The sequence below is a fragment of the Anabrus simplex genome, chromosome 8 (genome assembly GCF_040414725.1).
Source record: "Anabrus simplex isolate iqAnaSimp1 chromosome 8, ASM4041472v1, whole genome shotgun sequence".
Taxonomy (NCBI): Eukaryota; Metazoa; Arthropoda; class Insecta; order Orthoptera; family Tettigoniidae; genus Anabrus; species Anabrus simplex.
In genome coordinates, this window is record NC_090272.1 from 79,253,845 (window position 1) to 79,275,235 (window position 21,391).

A 21,391-nucleotide genomic window follows, 5' to 3' on the forward strand; every position below is an offset into this window, starting at 1 on the left:
CCAGCCCAGAAAAGATCCGAGCTAATTGGCACCGTGCACGAAAGAACTTGAAGGTTTATTACGCTAAGGTCCAGCGTAATTACAACCACGGGCGAAGACCGCACGATCTCTCTGTGGGTGACCAGGTATTTATTAGAACACATCCCGTCAGTAGTGCTGCGGACCATGTTATCAGTAAGTTGGCCCCCAGATTTCGAGGTCCCTGCACCATTTTAAAGTTCCTCACCCCGGTGACATTATTGGTGAGCGATCCCGAAAGGAAAAGGATCAGCAGAGTACATCTCTCCCAGATCAAGGTACCTTAAGTCTGGTAGGGAAGGGTAAATACCATTGTTGGTGACCTTGTAGATTTAGTTGTAAGTTATTTGTAAGAATTTAGTTATAAAATAATTTTATTGTGAGGTTATTTATAAGGTTTTGGTAATAAGATAATAATAAGTTTTATTGTAAGTTAGTTGTAAGTAATTGTGTAAGTGAATACTTTAGGTATCCTCTAGTGTAATCGATTTAGTATTATAAGTTAGATAAGTCTTAGTTTAGGGTCACTACTTGGAATTTTCTTCCTTTTACGGTCAGGTTTAGGGCACCCTCCTGTAGTTTCTTTTCACCCCCACCATAATCTTGTCATGAATTTTAGATAGCAGTGCTTACCCCGGGGCTAGTGCCCTAATATCCCTGGTATGCGAGGGAGTCCCTACTGCATATTCATTAAGCCACCCATCGGGTGACTCTACGCGAGATCTTGAGCCCAGCAGCATACTTTTACCTCAAAGTATTCCCCTGTCTGCTGCGGTTTGTGTGTGTTACAGTGGCTGCAGTGACCAGCTTTTTCGGGCAGCAACCTGAAGTGCCAAATTGGGAGGCACACTGTGTGCCTTGGGTATCAACATCCAGCATCACTATCCTGCAGGGAATGTCCTGTTGGTGGCAGGCGGACTGGACGGTGTCTCACCCCTGCTTATTTGGTGCAAGAGACCACTGAACTGCATCTTACCTAGGTGTCCGGTTTGGACTGACATTGAATGGAGGCTGGCGTCAAACGGCCGTGTCGGCAGCCGCATCATCAGCAAGAACCTGTGCCCTAGCTGTGCTGTGACTGTTGTGGGAAAGTAGTGCAAAAGTGTTAGCAACAAGTGAGGAGTTTTGGTATTTCTAGAATTTGGAAGAAAGTATGGTGTACATGATTTGGTGGACAGACTACAAATTGTCTAATCATATGTGAAAGAAGGCATATTGAAGTGCAATGTGACAATCCATGTGGATTTTGTGATATTTATTCAAGAGGTGGATCTATATTATTTTTGAAAATTATGTGACAGTTTGTGTTGGTTGGTTATCGCAAAGGCTACTTCAAGAAATCGTGTGTGTTAAAGTAATGTACCTTTACTATTGGTACTGTGTGAAAACGTTCTATCGCTTGCTCCCCAGTGATGTTATATTATTGGTCGAGCAGGGCTCGACTTTCGGGGGGAGGAAGATGTTACAAGTTAACTATGTAGGATGAGTGGAATGTAATTTTTTTAAGACTTTATTGGCGAAGTACCATATACTGTTTTATTTATCATGACCTAATCTGTACTGTTATTTGTAGAGCATAAGATAATTTAATGACCTAACCTGTACTGTATAATGTTGTAACATAGGCATTTGTAAATAGTAGAATTCTGTCTATAGTTACTGGAAAGATCTAGAAAGTTACATAACTTTTGTACTGGGTGTGTTACTTTGTTGGTATGTCTTCTAGAAAGTGTGTTCTGTTTATTCTGGAAAAATACGACTTTCGCGATCGTGCGTATTCTAGAATGTTAGGCAAAGTTCACAATCGAAAGTAAGATTGTGATTGGTGAGTCTAGGTGGCGATAGGGAATACGTGCACGCTGATTGGTTGCCTCCAAGGCCAGTAATTCCTATATATAGTGAGCGAGGTAGTGTTCAAAAAGAATTCTGTATCTGGATTTCTGTCGATCTCGGTTTATCCGTCTGGGAGCAGCCTATCTGGTTGACGTTCCCCGGCTTCGGGGATGGCACACTCCTCGGGTAAGCACTCTTGAATTCCGTTCCTGCTAAAAATTCCGTAATGTTCCGATTTGGTTTTCATACAGGAGTCTGCCCTAACCTCGCCTAGATTCACCAAATTAGTTACTTATGACGCCTTAGTTTTTCTGCTAGACTTACCTGTTCGTTTTCCGAGGCATTCCCGTTTTGTTTCACTAAAATATGTATATTGTAGTTTAATAATATTTCCCTTGGGGTTTGCCTCTCATAGTTTTGTATCACTTTAGGTACGGTACGCTAGATTTTGGATAACCTGTAAATTGCATTGTACTACTGCACTGGTAACTAGATGTACAGCTGATTTGTAATTTGAATTTACACTGCTACGAACAACCTATGTATATCACTGAACTTATAGTTCATAACTTGGAATGTATATGTAGAATTATCTTGTAAATAATATTTTTAAAACTAAGGATCACGGTGATTCATTTCGGAATCCGCTATCTAAGCCATGTCCATGCCTTTGGTAGGTTCCCAGCCCTTCCATCTTCCCTTATTGTCGTTCACTAGTTGGCCCTACTGATAGTTACGTACTTGTTTTGTTGGAGATCTGCGTATGCTAGCTACTGTTTTTCCGAGTGTGTAGTGTTTACTTATATTGTGTATTGTGCTCTTACCCTCCCTTTTAACTGTGTTTGTGCCTTGTTTAGTGTTACCACTGTAGTAGAGGTAACATAGAGGCAGGCCTACACTGAACTAGATCAGACAACTAATGGAGGAGAGCTCAAGTGATTGGCAAGTGAAAATGGGAAACCATGGAAAACCATCTTCAGGGCTGCCGACAGTGGGGTTCGAACCCACTATCTCCCGATGACCGGATACTGGCCACACTTTAGCGACTGCAGCTATCGAAATCTGTAAACTTGAATTCAAAAGATATAAATCTTCTGATATGCCAAAAATCTCATAGCAACCCTTGTAAACAAACAAGTCTTTGCGTAGAAGAAATACTAAACAACAAACCACTGTACTAAAATCAAAAGGAATGGGTTATCAAATGATTCACCACAATAATCAGAAGAACCAGAAATAGAACAAGTATCGAAAGGACAACCTTAAACATCACATAAATATTCAGAGGTGATCCTAGCTGGAGTAAGTTATGCATTGTAAGTTGTATATATTTCATGATTTTGACTTTCTTGAACCAGATTTGAAGAGACAAGTGAAGGCAGCATTGCTGTACATGCCTGTACTTCCTATACTTCGTTAGACAGCATGCCATCAGTAAGTATGGGCATAGTCATCACAATAAGCTTTCTTAAACTATGTTCAACTCATAAGGAGTAATTTTCATATACTCGAATTACTCACATGGCATTTTAAAATACAGTTCACTTTTCATAGCATCAACCAGAATATTATTTATTTTACATTTTATGGCTTATATTGGACCACTCTAGTCAATTATACAACAGAGGAATTTTTGCTTTTCCATTAGCCCAATATTTTTTTTCATTCTGAGAGATGCTTCAATTGAGAACACCCTTCCATTAGACCTTTTATTCATCTTGGTCTACAGCTTGATGTGTGTGTCTTGACATATTTTAATTTTGTCTGTTTTGTTCTAAGATCATCTGTTATTATTTTGAGTTCTTTACTATTGTTCTTAATTTCCGTAATCCATTTTAATCTTGGACTTGCAATATCATAAACTTTCAATTATTCTTCTGCTAATTCTGGTGTCAGGAAAAGTCAAGTGCCATTAGATATGGCACAGGAATGTCAGATATACTCTCTCGGAGTCAGACGAGCCGACCCTGAGCGACCTCGGGAGTGCCCATTTTAACGGTTAAATGTATGGTTCGGTCAGGAATGAAGAAAAAAATTCTGGTGTCAAGTGTTCTGATAAGATGTCCAGAGAATGATATTTTTTTTCCTTACTGTGCTCAATACTAGTTAAATTTCCTTACAAACAGTTTTAGTTAATCTTATTCTCCATTGTTCAATTAACTTGATATCATTTAATTATGCATGTTCTAATTAGATTTTTTTTTACACTTTTGTTTTATGTTGCACAGACACAGTGTTAGCTGTTATGGTGACGATCAGATAACAAAGGGCTAGGAGTAGGAAGGAAAAAGACCATGGCTCCAGCATTTGCCTGGTGAGAAAATGGGAAACCACAGAAACCATCTGCAGGGCTGCTGACAGTGGGGTTTGAACCAGCCAGAATACACGATACATCATATAGCATTGAGGCTTTCACGGCCAGCATTACAAATCATGTAGTGTTTTCTGGGCTTGTAGGACGTGTTCCAGGAGCATGTGATGGTTCCGACGTTTCACCGAAGACTGTGTTTGGCATTATCAAGGGTTCCGACCGACTTCGATAACAGTGAAGCTCACAGTGGAATGGAGTGGTGTTGTAATTCCATGTCATTATATAGTGCACGCTACGGTGCGCTGCTAGCCTATTGGTTGTGGGACGTCTGGGATGGAGTGCTCGCTGGATATTTTTATGGTTGTACCTATTAGCGAGTAGGGCCACCAGGGAGAAAGAAGAGGAGCAGCCGGCAGCTAAAGCCTTTCTGCTGTATATTGGCAAGACAACTGACAGAATAGAGAGGCTACTGGAATCCCACAGGGTAAAAGCCAAATATGGGCCAACAAAGAAAATCCAGAAACTACTAAGGTCTGCTAAAGACAAGCACCATCCTCTTTCCACAACAGGTGTCTACAAGATCCTGTGCAGCTGCAGCCAGGTATACATAAGCACTACCAAACGCAGCATCGCCACACGATTGAAGGAGCATAACAGACACTCCCAGCTGCGGCAAGCAGAAAGATCATCAGTCGCTGAACACTCGCTGCTAGCAGGCCATGACATACAGTACAGCTACACCAAAGTACTGCCAACTATTGTATTGTATCACGCTCTGCCACAAAGGCGAGCAGCGCGCCGTAGCCTACAGTATATAATGAGGTACAATTGCAACAGCACTCCATTCCACCATGAGCTTTGCAGCAAACAAAGTCAGTCGGAACCCTTGATAATAAGTCAATAATGTTACAAATGTTTATTATTGTCCACCTATTCAATACAGTTTAGTTCTTAAAAATTAAGACTTAAATCTTGTCATATTAAACTATAGGGTCATGTTTTGCCCATTTTATGGGCATCATCAGTCTCAATCTCATACCTGTCAGACTAAGATCAGGATCCTGATTTGCTCTGACCAAGGTATTAAACAGACAAATGTATATTTTAAAGTTGAGGACACTTATTGTAGGTTCTCGTTTGACAATTTATAGATTAAAATACGTCTAAAATATAATTATGAAACATGATTGCTGTTGGTGCACTCTTACGTTAAAATCTTCTTTAAAATTTAATACTAGCCAAAATGTCCTTATTTACAAGATTTATGAGAATATCCATGGCTAAAATTGTGGCCTCATGTTGCATGTTGAAAGTTCTACTTAAACATGTTTGTGTTTTATACAATGCGTTTAAATGGAACCTGGTTGAAGGCACCCTATCTAGTTGAGGCTGTAAAATATACATAATTAGAACTTGAACAGCTTAATTATAGGGTGATGATGTGGTTTGCCTTAACTGATCACTTATAAGAGTTTAACATAGTGTGTTAAGCTGTTTAACTTGTGAAATAATTATTATCATCATCATCATCATCATCATCATTTCCCTTTATCCAGCTGTAGTCGGGTAGGGGCAAATATGGTTCCTCTCCACTTTCTTCGGTCTTTCCACCACTCCTCCTCCAACACTGTGTCCCAGTCCAGGTTTCTTTCTATAATGCTGCATTGGATGGTATCCTTCCATCTCAATCGTGGTCGTCCACAGCCTCTCCTTCCTTGGATTTGCATTTCCATCACCTTTTTTGGCATTCTTTCGTCGCTCATTCGCTTTATGTGCCCAAACCATCTTAGTCGGCTCTTCTCTATTCTATCATTCATTTTTTCCACTCCAATTTCTTCCCGGATTTTCTCATTCCTTATTTTGTCTCTTCTACCCTTCTGTATCATACTCCTCAAGAATTTCATTTCGGCTGCCTGTATTCAACTCTCATCCTTCTTTGTCATTGTCCAAGTTTCTGCTCTGTAAGTTGTTATGGGTACGTAATACATCTTGTACACAGTATCCTTTGCTTCCATTGGCACATCTTTGTCCCATAAAATATTTCTTACACTATGATAGAAACAACTTCCAGCTTGAATCCTTTTACTAATCTCAGCATCCAGTCGAGCATTCTCCATTAATTCATTCCCCAGGTATTTAAACATTTCCACTACTTCCAAGGGCTTGTCTGCAAGTCTAATCTGACCTTTCCCTTCTTTCTCCCCTCTAGTCATAACAAGAGTTTTACTCTTTTCTACACTTATTTTCAATCCACATTCTTCAATCTTCCCATTCACCACATTCAACTGTTCTTGAACCTTCCTGTCGTCTTCTCCCCAAATCACAATATCATCTGCAAATAACATCATGTTTATTTCTCTTCCTCCATATGCTGCTTTTGCCGTTCTCATGATGTCATCCATTACTATTGTAAACAGGATTGGTGATAGAACACGTCCCTGTCTCAGCCCGCTAGTGATTTTGAACCAACTTGTTCTGCCAACTTGTGTTTGCACGCAACTACAACATTCCTTAGACAATGCCATGATCATTTTTATTAATCCCTGTCCAATTCCTTTTTGCACCAGACTGTCCCAAACTTTCGTCCTTATATGTACCGTGAATCTAAAGTCTTGTTTTCGTTGTAGAAGTGATGTTTGGTTCTCGACTATGTGTTGCCGTGTGATGTTTTGCTTGAGAAGTGACTGCTACCTCTTATACCGTTAGTCAAAAGGGAACTTTCATATTTTATGTTGACTAGAACTTAGATGTTGACACTGAATATTGAGGGATGTAAGGTGATTTGTCTGTAACGAGAGGAGGGTAGAAAACTTAGGATTAGAAAATGACGGCTAAGTTAAACGTTGCGTGCATGTTTACTTACCCCCTCGACTGTTGTGGTGTTGACCTGTTGCTTTGGCAGCGTCGGAACGACTGACGCGCTTCTTGTGTTATACTGGTGTGGGATTAGGGGAAGGGGGTGTGGTGAAGGAGAGGAGATGGTCAGAGCGTTAGATACAAGCACTCTTGGCTGCGGGAGGTAAATAGGAGCGGGCAGGGAGGGAGTTGAGTTTATTAAAGTAGTGGGAGTTTTTGAGGAAAATAATTTAAAATTTTTGAGGATGTTGTTTTGTTTTGAATTTAATGTTTGAAATAAGTTGGGTAAAATCTCATACAAAGGTTTTATTTTTTACTTCAATGGAATCATTAAGATTTAGGTTTTTGTTATAGTATGGGCGAAACATGTTCCTATAGTTCAATATGACAAATTTAAGAACTAATTTGTATTGAATAGGTGGACAATAATAAACGTTTGTAACATTACTGACTTAATATAAATTTAAATACGGAATTAGCAGGAGATTTGTAACCGTTGATACTGCCGAGCGCAGTCTTCAGTAAAACGTCGGGACCGTCACATGCTCCTGGACCATGGCCTACAAGCCCGGAAAACACTAACAAGATGCATCATGTTCCTTCGCCCTGATGAACACAAATATCATCTAAGTAACTAACTTACCCATATATACAGGACACATCAATAACTACATCAATCATGTCGCAGCACAATTCGTAGCTCTGCATGTCGACAGGTGACGAGTCTGTTGCTATGTAGATCTTTGAGACAACATCAAAAAGGAATGCCTTTTCAATAGCCGAGTTCTACAAGAAAATGAACGGACCTTCATTACAAAATATACTTTTATAAAAAGAAATCAAACATATCATGGCATAGAACAGAGGTTTCTTACCTACCATCGCCCAATTTTAATGCAAGTAATGGAAAGGAACAAACAAGTGACAAATCATGTCATACAGAACGACAGGAACGTGAATAGGATAAACACAATGGCAGGTCGGAATTGAAGATGGAATAGTAAAAAAAAAAAGAGTTGACAGCAAACATGAAAACACAAAAGGAAAAGGTCAATCCCAATACATTGCCATCTTGAAAAATGAACTCTCCCCTAATCAGTCTCAATTTTACATCTATTTCACCAGCACAACTCCTTTCTGCTTCCCATATTCATTAAAAGGGCAGGCTTTAATGAGAACTGGTAGGAACATGAACAGGAATACATCTCCATACCATATATAAAATAATAGTTTTGCCTGTACATTGCTCGGAATTTAAAAAGAGTGGTATTTCCGTACTGGTCGTGTTCACAGTAACAAGGAAATTCACTTTTTAATTTTCCGCCATTTCTGTCTGTAGGCATGTATGTACGGGCATCATGAGAAAATTGAAGAGAATTGAATGAAAATCAGTGTGTAAAGTTGGGGAATGATGATGATGATGATTGTTATTTAAAGGGGCTTAACACTGAGGTCATCGGCCCCTAATGGTACGAAATGAAACAAAATGGAATGACAAGTTAAAAGTACAAAATCCTCCACTGACCAGAATTCAAAACATGAGGACGAGGATTGAATGGATGGATGATATGAATTTAAAAACGATCAGTGGAACCAACCCACAATGCCCCACATGCACAGAAGCTGGCGTAAATAGTATCACTGACCAAGGGACTGCTTCTATAGCACAATACAGAATCGATGATGCTTGTAGAGGGAAGGAGTCCAAAATCCAGGTCAGCGGCCCCTCATAATGGTACTTATCACTAGAAAAGTAGAACCATGATATTTGTTATGTCGCGGTACCAATCAAAAGTAGCGTAGACTCACAGGTACCGGTAATGAAATTTGCACATGTATTACAGACCTACATTTTCGCACAATGCGATGCCATTTACTGGTAACGCAAACATATGGTGTTAATCACATAAGTGTACTAAACCACAGGGACTCGTACTATCCCGTGGTGTTCCTCGAGGAGTGGGTACTAATCATAGGCAAGCCAGAACCATGGGTTCCATCATCCCAGGGTGTCGTTCATATAGTGCTACTAATCACAGGTACTGTATAAGCCGTCGCACTTTCGTTTGCTACTAATCACGTACCTATTTGGTACCTAACATAGCGGTACTACGTGCACGTAAAAGTGGCCCATGGTGTTTCCCGCGTGGTGTTACTAATCACAAGTAGTTTCATAGTTCTAATATAATCATCCCTTGATCGCCCCTTACGACAGGCAGGGTATACTGTGGGTGTATTCTTCATCTGCAACCCCCACCCACAGGGGGTTGTATGTTTGGTCCGTGAGAGGTATTTTATTTCCCTCAAGTCCGCCAGCAAGCCGGTTAGGACCCCCCTATCCGCCACCTGGGAAGCGCCACGTGGGAGTATCACCTCTTTATCATCTGCTTTATGTCGCACCGACACAGATAGGTCTTGCGGCAACGATGGGACAGGGAAGGGAAAGTTGGGGAATGAGGCACTACAACCTAGGCTATAAGTAATTTTATTCATGCTGAGTGAAATCATAGTTTAGGGGAAGGCCTAAAATTTAATTCTCAAATATTCATGTTATTAAAGGTCCTACCGATAAATACTACATAACTAAAGTTACACAGAATTAAATTTCCAATCATTTATGTCTTATACATTTTTACCATACCAGCTATAACAAAGATATTAATGAATTATGATTTTTGTTGCTTAGTCTATATCAATGCTGAACCACGAGAAAATGGCTGAATAGAATTTAATGGAAATCGGTATGTAAAGTCTAAGAATAAGGTGCTACAATATAGGTTATAAATAATTTTTATTCACACTGGATCAAATTATATATTAAGGGAAGGTGCCTTAAATTTAATATTTTAAATACCTATGTTACTGATCCTATAGGAAAGTATTACATTCTCTCTCTTTTTTTTTTTTTTTTTGCTAGCTGCTTTACGTCGCACCGGCACAGATAGGTCTTGTGGAAACGATGGGACAGGGAAGGGCTAGGAGTGGGAAGGAAGCGGCCGTGGCCTTAATTAAGGTACAGCTCCAGCATTTGCCTGGTGTGAAAATGGAAAACCACGGAAAACCATCTTCAGGGCTGCCGACAGTGGGGTTTGAACCTACTATCTCCCGAATACTGGCCGAACTTAAGCGACTGAAGCTACTGAGCTCAGTGTTACATTCTCTAACAAAAGTTATAGAGAATACAAGTTCCAATCATTTATGTCTTATACAAGTGATGTTAGTGGAATTCACAAATTTAGACTTTTGTTGCTTAGCCCATTTCAACGCCTAGCATTACTAACATGGAAATACTGTTTAATCGTGTTAATTGGCAATGGTTTTTGTCATGATTTCCTTAAGGTGTAAAACTGCGTGATCATCAGTCCGTATCAATAAGGAAAAACAAGAAAATTATTATAAAAATATGAGAAAAATCATGAAGGAACGATCGCTTGTAAAATAAGACAAGAGAAAGTCATGCAAGAAGAAAGGACTGCCTTTACATTAGATGCTCTAATGTCCCAGAGTCGGAAAAAAACTAAATGTCAAGGCCAATGACATCAAAAGCTAATAAAACTGATCAACAATAACATTATATTGACCACTGCTGTGATAGGACTTGTCTCTTCTGCTGCCACTCATCTTCGATACATGGGATTACCGCTGCATCCCGAGTAAAACAGCTGGGGGAGTTACGATAACTTTGCACATTCTATAAGATTGTCCCATCAAGGACGGGTGCTGCAGCTAGTAATTGAATAAACACAATGACAGATCAGGATCAATAATGGAGCAATAGAAATACTGTCCTGAGTTTCTAGCCTTCACTTGTATTGATGTTTATAATTTTTTCCTGAATTTACCCAGCCGGCTTATTGTACTACTCTTCCCACATTAAGACTGTATATCATCCTTCAATGAGTATTGATGGCTGCCATCCTCATGTAGCTGAGAAGCAGAAATGAGCATTTATTGAGGAAGGTTTAGGTCTATGAACAATTAGTTTACTTAATCTTTTATTTCCTTTTCCTATGCATTGTTTTTCATGTTTTAATCGGCTGATGATGACCTGGACTAGGGTCGAAACCGGTACCATTTCTACTTATTATTAAATGGGAATGTAATTCACTACATTTCTTATTCTTTTGTATTGAATAGATTGAATCTCTTTATCAATTATTTCAATTTTAACTGTAATATTCTTCAATATGGAACAATGAAATTTTTAACTTTAACCCTGACAGTAACACCATACGTTTTTCTGACGTGTTGTGTGAATGAATGCCATCTATTCCTCTTAAGGAGGGGAGAGCTATCCCCTTCACCACCTCTATTCCTTGTTCATTCCATCTGGTAACTATAAATAATAGGCTTTGAGTGACACGTCTTCGAAACGTGTGGTGTAACTAAAGCGATATTTATAGACGTGTTACTGTCAGGGTTAAATATCACGCAACAACTTGAAAGACCCGGCTCCGGAGGCCACGCGCCATTGTTGTTTTAATAATATTAATCATCATCATCATCATATATTTACATAACGAAAAATGTTTCAATACAGTACCCGTATTTTATTATTTTGCTTTCCCCTTGTTTTTCATGTTGCCCACATTTATAGTTTTCCTGCATCCGTCGTCATTTTCCCCCTGCCCCCTGAAAAACGATGCATTGAGGTTTTACTGTATATGTTATGGTCAACCCTGAAATTAAATACACAAAGTTACATCTTGATGAGTGCTCATCTGCTTTCACTTAACACTGGGAACATCGTATAAAACAAGGAAATTAAGCAGAATATGCCTCACGAAAAGACTGATAATAGTTTCTTAGTAACTCATTACGAACACAACTAAAAATACTAGATCGCTTAGAAATTCACCACACAATTTCACGAGTTTCAGAACTACCGCCAATGATACATACGTACACAAACAGAGCCTTTCAGCTGCTACGAAGCACGACGTAGTTACTAAATTTGTTTTATATATATTCACAGCCTGCTACTTTTCACAGATTTCTTTTCTTCAAAATCGCAGCCTGCTACTTGTTTGGGAACATGTCATTGAAGGAAGTAGCAGTTGAGGTCGAGCAGGTGACAAAAGCACGGTGATAATCAATAATGTGATTATCGATATATTTACCGGTCGAATTTCAAACACTGCATCTCGTATTACCAGCTACTATCGAAAGTCAAACAAATTCGATTTGACCGCAGAACGCAAAACCAAGCGCGGATATTCAAAATCTGTACAATAACGTTCATCCGTACAACCGTAATACACACTCAAAATCCGTAGATTTTACAGAAAAACCGGAATACTTAGCAGGTATGTAGTTACTTTGCTAGGTAGCTCTAACTAGCAAGGAAATTCTCCTAAATTAAATGTATTTTATATATGGAATATAATATATAATGTGTGTATGTAAAATAATGTCTTACCTCAATTTCATCATCGCTCAGGTTAGATGTAGAAGTTCTTGGGGTCTCTTGTTCATATAAGAAGTCCAATAGACGAAAGTACCACAAACACGGAGTGTATATCCCGTCAGTGCCTGAACCCGTTATTTGAGATTGTTTAACTTTGTTTTAACTCCTGTTTGTAAGAACTCCTAAGGTTATTAATCTTTTTTACAACGACGTCTCTGTTGGCTTTGCAGTCAATTAATTTATATTTTTCAATCAACTTACTGTAGGCGGCGTCTTTTCTGTTCCGAGTGTGATAATCTTTAGACTGTCTGCCAGAGACAAGATTAATTTCTATAGCATTCAATGAAAGCTTCTAAATGATCACAATATCCGCTTTGGTCTTCCTGAGACATGTTATAACTTGAAACGTGCATTATCTTAACGAGTGACTCACTTGAACTGAGCAATCAGCAGTAGCTACGGTCCACACATTGCGATAAAACTGTGCAAACGCAATCGACACAGATGTGTTGGTTAGAAAAATGAATGTGCTCCGATGAACTGTGCAAGCAGAAATAACTGCAACAATTTATCATCCACCCGCGAGATAAATCTCCGCAGTTCGCTTGGTGCAGTTGAATCGCAGTTATACAGTAACGTGTGTAGCCGCCTTAAGAGAAAGTATTCCTCCTATGATTGTGCTTACTCGTCGTAAATAGCTATTTACTTCTAAAATGCAATTGTAGATTGATGAGAAATAAAGACTGTGTCTTGAGTCAAATGAATGTACTTGACATTAATGCCAACTGTAAAAGCCTTAAAACGATCTAAGTTTCACCCATACAAAGCATCTGTGGTTCATAAATTAAATCATACCAGGCGAGTTGGTCATGCAGTTAGAGGCGCGCAGCTATGAGCCTGCATCTGGGAGATAGTGGGTTCAAACCCCACTGTCAGCAGCCCTGAAGATGGTTTTCTGTTGTTTCCCTTTCTCACACCAGGCAAATGCTGTGGCTGTAACTTAATTAAGGCCATGGCCGCTTCCTTCTCACTCGTAGGCCTTCCCTATCCCATCATTGCTATAACACCTATCTGTCAGTGCGAAGTTAAAAAAAAAATTAAATTGTATTACTGATCCGCATGTGTGCTCTGGGTTTTACAATCCATACATGATGGAATAGTGGGTTCCATACTTCTTTTCATGCATGATCAGGTTTCACCTGAGTGGTTATGTGAACGGTCAGAATAATCTGCATTTGGACAGTAAAAATCTGCTGCACGACGAGAAAGTCAGAGCTAGGTGTGCGATTTGTGCAAAATGGATAATTGGTCCTATATTTCATAAGAGACAGTGAACTCAAAGTGCTATATGAATAGCTTTTTTTTTTACAATTGGTTTTACATTGCATCGACACAGATAGGTCTTATGGGAACGATGGGATAGGAAAGGGCTAGGAGCAGGAAGGAACACATCTTGTAAAAGTAGGTAAGAGAACATAAGAAAAACTTAAATAGCAGCACTTGCCTGGTATGAAAATGAGAAATCACGGAAAACCATCTTCAGGGCTGCCGACAGTGGGATTCGAAAGCGCTATATCCTGATTGCAAGCTCACAGCTGCGCGCCCCTAAACACTTGGTGTTTGTGAATACCATTTTGCAACCATTCACTTAAATGCTCACGGAAGAAGAAAAACAGACACATTCACTGCAAGTTGTATGTGGGATTTTTGATGAACAGGTAATTACCCGTGATTTTGGCCCCCCTCGTTCCCCTGAATTTTATATTGGGGATTACTTGAAGCGAAAAGCGTATAGCAACAATCCGTGTACTCTTTGGGAGCTCGAGGAAGAGATCACAAATGTTATACGGAGTACAACCACAGATAAATTGCAACATGTTTTCCAAAACCTTCTGTGCCAATGCAACTTGTGCCTGGAAAAAGATTGTGACCACTTTTGACACATCCTGTGAAAGCATGTAAGAAAACATCAGAAAACAAACTTAAATATCTAAAAGAAACTAAACAAAAGTCCAAAGGTCATGATAAAAGAGAAACAAAACCGATTCCATCACTGATAAACATCCCCACTACAATCGATCTATCAGACACCAACTTTACTGACAAAGAAATAAGCCACTTAACAAAGGTGCAAAATTTAATTGGCCTAATCCACAAAAAACGGAGGACCTAATAACCACAATTGCGAAACCTGAATCAAATATAGGGAGATTATCTTTAGAAAAACAGAATATCAAATTTGAAATAAAAAGAAACTTCCTACCCTAGCAAAAGAAATGAAAGTCAACTCTAACCCTGCCCTCTTAAAACAAATTAAAGATTTAAGAGGTAAAATAAATGAAAATAACGTGATTGTAACTAAAGCAGATAAAGGCACGACTATAGTTCCAGTAAATAAAAGTGACTATATCAAAAAGACCGAAGAGTTTTTCAGATATATCTTACACTATAGTAAATAAAGACCCTAGAACTAGAATTCATCAAGGTTTAAAAACTATCCTAAAAAATTCAACTATTTTTACTCAAAGAACTAGAACAAAAAATGATTAATATGAACCCGAAACTTCCTAAGGCAAAGATACATAAGAACAACATACCCATTCGGCTGATTATAAACAGCACGAACAGTCCTACGTATAAAATGTCAAAATTTATACATAACTTTCTCAAAAGACATTATAAGTTTAATAATAATAATAATAATAATAATAATAATAATAATAATAATAATAATAATAATAATAATCGTATGGCCTCAGCTACCGTGTGCAGACATTTCAATTTGACGCCATCTGGCTGTCTCCTCGTCAATTTCGACGTTCCGTTTTACTCTAGGCCCCCACTAGATGGCAGACCGAGTAAACCGAAACTCTCTTGGGCGTCTATGGCTGAGATTTAATGAATTTTGTCGGGTAAACACCAAATGTGTCACCAGAGATCTTTAACATGCCGACATCGTACGACATGGAGTGTCGAATGGACTTTTTTCCGCCCTTCAAAAATCCGACTACCTCTGCCGGGTTTGAACCCGCTATCTTGGGATCCGGAGGCTGACACTCTACCGCTGATCCACAGAGGCAGCTATTATAAGTTTAATACAGAATATTCAATTAAAAATTCAATAGAATTTTGTGAAAGACTAGAAAAATTCAACTTACAGCCCCACCATAAAATGTGCTCATTCGATATTACTAACATGTATTCGAATATCCCTATCAATGAAACTGTCGACATTATTAAACTAAACCTTTCCAAACATAGTAACTTAAGTTCGAGATAGATGAATTTATTAACTTACTAAAATTTATTTTAAATAATTATTTCACCTTCAACAACAAAATTTATCATCAAATGAGTTTAGCTATGGGTGACCCCATCTCAGGTGTATTGGCTGATATTTACATAGATAACTTCGAATATAATAAAATAAAAATGAATATAGGAGGACTATGCCTTTGGCTTAGATATGTGGATGATACATTTGTGATAATAGACAATCAGAAAAACAATAGTGAGAAAATTCTAGATTTTTTAAACAATCTTGACCATAGTATAAAGTTTACAAAGGAAGATGAAAATAACAGTTCATTAAATTTCCTAGACATCAATGTAACATGTACAGACACTAAATTCAGTTTTCAAATATACAGAAAACCATCATATACCCCAAAAAAAACAAAAAAGGATTCGCTTCTCCTAAGTTCACATAAACAGGTGGCCTTTTTTTAGCCTAGTTTATAGGACCTTTAAAATCCCCCTTTCACCCAGTAATCTCATGAAGGAACTCAATTTCATAAAAGAACTAGCCTTAGTTAATGGGTATAAAATAGAGATGATAAACTGAATCATACACAAAGTACAGCTCAAGTTGGCAACAAATCTCACCCTGAAAAAAAAAAAAAAAATAAATAAAAAAAAAAAAGAAAAAAAAAATAAAAATGCAACTTTCACTTATACTAATCCTGCCACATACCACATTGCAAATCCCCTGAAACAACATGTCGGTATAGCTTTTAAGATGCATATAACACTAACCAGAACATATTTTTTAACCAAAACATCATAAATTCAAAGAATAACCGCTACCTGGGATCCGGGATCTATAGACTTTCATGTAACAGTATAATTATTCGTATGCTGGCCAAACTGGCCGCAGTTTCCTCACTACATACCTAGAACGCTTTAATGCCTTAAAACATAAATACTCAGCTATGAGCTCTCACATGAGAGAAACTGGCCATCAGTTTACATCAATAAAGAGAGGCTTAAAAATCATCAAAAGGGTTGAAAAGGGTAAACTAATGACAGAGTTTGAATATATATATATCTCCATCTGGATCAACATTTTAATAAGGAGAAAACTTTAAATGATGCGACTGAAACACAGAGTCCTTTACTCGAACAATTATCGAACTTAATACAAATGTTCAAATCAGAAAAACTAATTTCTTCAAAATATTTAACCCCAAAACAATTACTCCTCCGGTTACATCTCCCACCTCAACAACACCTATAGACTCCCCTCCATGCGCTACATCAGCTACCAGACCCCCGCCTACTTTCCCTTCCCCTCCTCCCCACACTTACAACACAAGGAGTAGAGGCGCGGCAGCAAACGGTCACCGTGCTGCAGTTATTTATATCATGTCAGAAGCATACATAAGTTTTAAATTAAATACGAGGAAACATAACATAAATTCTTCCATGACGAAGAGCCACATTAAACTATGTGAGCCCAAAACCTTGGAACATCAAGTGCATTTGGCTTCTGTTGTGCAACTGAATGGGCATGAACTACATTGCAGCATATGGGCTGTGGTCTGCTCTTCTCCACATACACAAGGTACTGTCCACTTCGAAACCCCATTTCTTCTGGTTGACCCTGCACCATGTAACACCCCAGAGTGTGGTCTATTCAGTGCTCTCCAATTCACCCCCCATCAGTAACATGGCCAGGAGGGAGTTTCTCTTTTGGGGTCATCCATTCACTGATACTCGTACGTTGACTCCTGGCGTGTCATTCCTGAATTCTTGCTTGTTGTGCTGTTCCTACAAATATTTTGGTTATTCTCAAGAAGCTTTTCCTAGACTTAAGGCGCTGGCGTGGTGGCTAATATCCAAACAAAGGGTGGGCTTCAGGTGTCAACATCTTTCCCTTGTCTTCCTTGGTTGCCACTTCACGGCAGATATCGGGAGGTGCTATCCCTGCAAGGCAATACACTTTTTCCAAAGCTGTAGGTCTCAAACATCCAGTAATAATGCAGCATGTCTTGTTGAGTGCTACATCAACTGCTTTGGCATGGCAAGATTTGTACCACACTGGGCATACGTATTCAGCTGCGGAATAGCAGAGCGAAAGGGCAGATGTCCTCACTGTGGCTGGTTGTGCTCCCCAAGATGTTGCATTTGACATCTGCACAATATTGTTTCTAGCAGCAACTTTCTTGATGTTCAAACAATGTTTTCTGTAGGTTAAGGCACGCTCCAGTGAGATTCCGAGGTACTTCAGGGTAGGACAGTGTTGTAATGCTATGCCTTGCCAAGTGACCTTCAGAGTTTGGGAAGCTCCTCTGTTGTTTAGATCGAAAACACAGGTTTGCATTTTGGGTTTGGTGTTAGTTGATTCTTCTTGTAATAGCCAGTGAGAGTGTCTACAGCTTTGGACAATGTTTATTCAATCGTCTCAAAGTTATCCCCCCGAGAAGTGATGACACAATCAGCATAGATGACACTATTCGTCCCGGCAGGAAGAGGCTGATCATTGGTATAAATAATGAAAAGCACGGGTGCCAACACGCTTCCCTGAGGTAGTCCGTTTTTCTGTATCCTCCACCTGCTTCTTTTTCCCTGGAATTCAACGAAGAAACTTCGATTTTGAAGTAGGTTTCTAATGGCACAAGTCAGATGAAAGCCCTTTGTGATGCTGTATCTCTTTTCTAGGAGAATTTGGTGATTAACAGTATCATATAAATGTAGCTATTGTGATTTTCCGGCTTTCAAACCATCTTCTACCAGCCGACTTAATTTGAACACCTGCGATGTGCATCTTTTCCCTCTCCTGAAACCAGCTTGCTGCTCAATTTTATCAGTCAGTATATTAAGGATAAGTCTCTCCAGAATCTCAAAAAGACTACACAATAAGGAGATTGGTCTGTAGCTTTCAGGGTAATTTTTATCTTTGCCTGGTTTTAGAATGGCTATGACCCTAGCCTTCCTCCATATTTTAGGTATCATGGAAGACTGAACACAGTTGTTCACGAGTTCTACCAACCAACTAATTCTCAGTTGGTGTGAAATGCTTAGATAACTCAGGTTGGTGTGCCATATGATCTGCACTTAGACTGGCATGTGTGTTAGCTTGAGTAGGATCACTGCTCAAGCGTCTTAAAAGTCTCCAAGCTTCTTGACTGCTCCTACCCATATCAACTTCAGACATCAACTCCATGTCTCCTTTACCCGGGAGATAGAGGAAAGAACACTTTGTGCTGTTTGAATAGTTTGCTCACTAAATGGGTCTTCTTTGTGAAGCCTGTAGTAATCATGCAGCAGACCAGTTGTTTCACGAGTTATACCTTAAAGGTAGCATGTCCTGCAGCCTCTGGGAATTGATGCCCGTGAACAGAATTTCATGATATCAATGAATTTGTCATAATCTTCGGGTGTAGAAAAGACAGTTTTTATCCTCTCATGCAACATAGGTACTGGAAAACTTTTTCCAGTCAGCCTTACGAAAGTTATATCTCCATCTGAACCGAACTTCGTGCGGTCTTATGGATGAAGATAGGTTAATACATTAATGCATTAATTTACTCTACTGTGACATTAGTGGCCAATGTTGTGTTCCTGGGATTAGTGAGCACATTTCTTTAGAACATTGCTGCACAAAGCGAAGATCTGGGTTATACCATCAGTGCCATCTTCCACTGTTAAAGGAGGGGGGAAGCTTACTGTCGTGAATAAGGGAAAGTTCCTGAGTTTCAGCCCATGAAATGACGATCTCTCCATTCTCATCTTCTCGAGCATATCCCCAGATGTGACTACGGATTTTACAGTCACCGATTACTATTGACTTTGTGTGTTTACCAAAATCTGCAGGTGGCGAGAAAGAGAACATTTCATTTGGAGGCTTGTACACAGATGTAATGGTCATGTTGCTTAGCTCCAAGGTGATTATTTCGATGTTATCTTCAGTATGAGTACTGCTGATCTGGAGACCTGGCTTTACAAATACAGTACTGCCATATTTCGCATGTGGCCTTTCTGCAACTAAAATCATTCCTTAAATCTTTGGACGTTTCTGATGTTCGTGATATGAAAATCGGAAATGCTGACACAGTATACAATCAAGTAAAAAGAACGCAATTCAAGGCTAAAATGAAATCCAGTGTAAGATAAGGAAGGAAATCTGTTAATCGAAGATGAAGAGGTAATGAAGAGATGGAAAGAGTATTTGGAGGATCTATATAATGGAGAAGAAATTGACAATGTAGATGAGTACATCATAAAACAAGAGCAGGTTTCACAAGATGAACTACGTCCTCCCATAATGAGAAGTGAATTCGAAACAGCACTGCAACAGCTGAAAAAGAAAGAGACTCCTGGACCAGACAAACTGCCTGCTGAACTGTGGAAAAACTTTGGAAAAAAGCTGAAGGATGAACTCTTCAAAATCAGCACGTACTGCTATGAAAACTGAGATATGCCAGAGGATTCTGTAGAAAGCAAAGCAGTACTTCTGCACAAAAAAAGAGATTCAACAGAATGCTCCAATTATAGAATACTAAGCCTTGTTTCACATGCAACAAAAATATTCACATGTATATTAAAAAACAGAATTAAAATGAAAATTGAGCAGAATCTAGATGATCAGCTTGGGTTCAGGAAAGGAGTAAGAACGAGAGAAGCTATTATAGGACTTAAACCATCTTGGAGAGAAGACTAGAGCTTAACAGAAATACATATATAGCTTTTGTAGACCTGGAAAAAGCTTTTGACAATGTTCAGTGGAAAAGACTTCATAAGTATGAAGGATATTCATTTGGACTGAAAAGACAGAAAAGCAATACTAAACCTCTACATCCATCAAAGAATAAACATTGAAAGTAATGAAAAAGTATGCAAGGTGAGGATCAGGAAAGGAGTAAGACAGGGGTGTTCTTTATCACCATTTCTATTTAATCTGTACATTGAAGAGGCCATGAAAATTTTTACATAAAAAATACCTGGCATTAAAATAAATGGAACGACTGTACACTGTATTAGATTTGCCGACGATATTGCACTTCTGGCTGACAATGAGAAGAACATGCAGATCATGCTCAACAAATTAACATCCATTTAAAAAAATTTCCAACTTAACATTAATGTAAATAAAACTAATGTTATGGTTGTAAGCAAATCGAAAATGAAGCCAGAGGCACACCTCAGAATTGAAGATATTTTAATAAAACATGTGCACAAGTTCTGCTACTTAGGATCAGTTATTACCGATGACAGCAGATGCACTGTGGAAATAAAAAGAAGAATTTCCCTGTGTAAGAAAGCCTTTGAGGAGAAGCAGCACCTCTTAATAAGTCCTTAGATACTGAACAAAAGAAATTGTTTATCAAAACATTCATTTGGAGTGTGCTGCTATATGGCTGTGAAGGATGGACTCTCTTGAAGGAGGACGTGAAATGACTAGAGGCAGTGGAAATGTGGCCGAGGAGGAAGATGACAAGAACTAGCTGGATTGAGAAGAAAACTAATGAAGCATTACTCAGAGAAATAAACACCCAGAGACATTTAATAACAATGATAAAAAGGAGAAAAGCATCAGTTCTTGGTCACATTCTCTGGCATAATTTCATAAAGAACTTGTTTGAAGGCAAGGTGATGGGAAAGAAAGGCAGAGGGAAACCATGGAAGATCATTGAAGAGGTAGATGAGATGCCAAGGTTATGGAGAGATAAAAAGGATCGCAGAGA

The 21,391-nt window shown here is 38.9% G+C and overlaps 1 protein-coding gene across 2 annotated transcripts in view; it reads right to left on the reverse strand.

Moving 5' to 3' along the window:
- RagC-D (Ras-related GTP binding C/D) overlaps nt 1-21,391 on the reverse strand; it is a 69,583-nt gene that overhangs the window by 19,540 nt on the left and 28,652 nt on the right. For both annotated transcript variants that reach the window (XM_067152297.2, XM_067152296.2), the window contains exon 6: nt 7,662-7,804. In XM_067152297.2, coding sequence (XP_067008398.1) covers nt 7,662-7,804 — 143 coding nt within the window. The remainder of the gene's footprint in view (nt 1-7,661; nt 7,805-21,391) is intronic.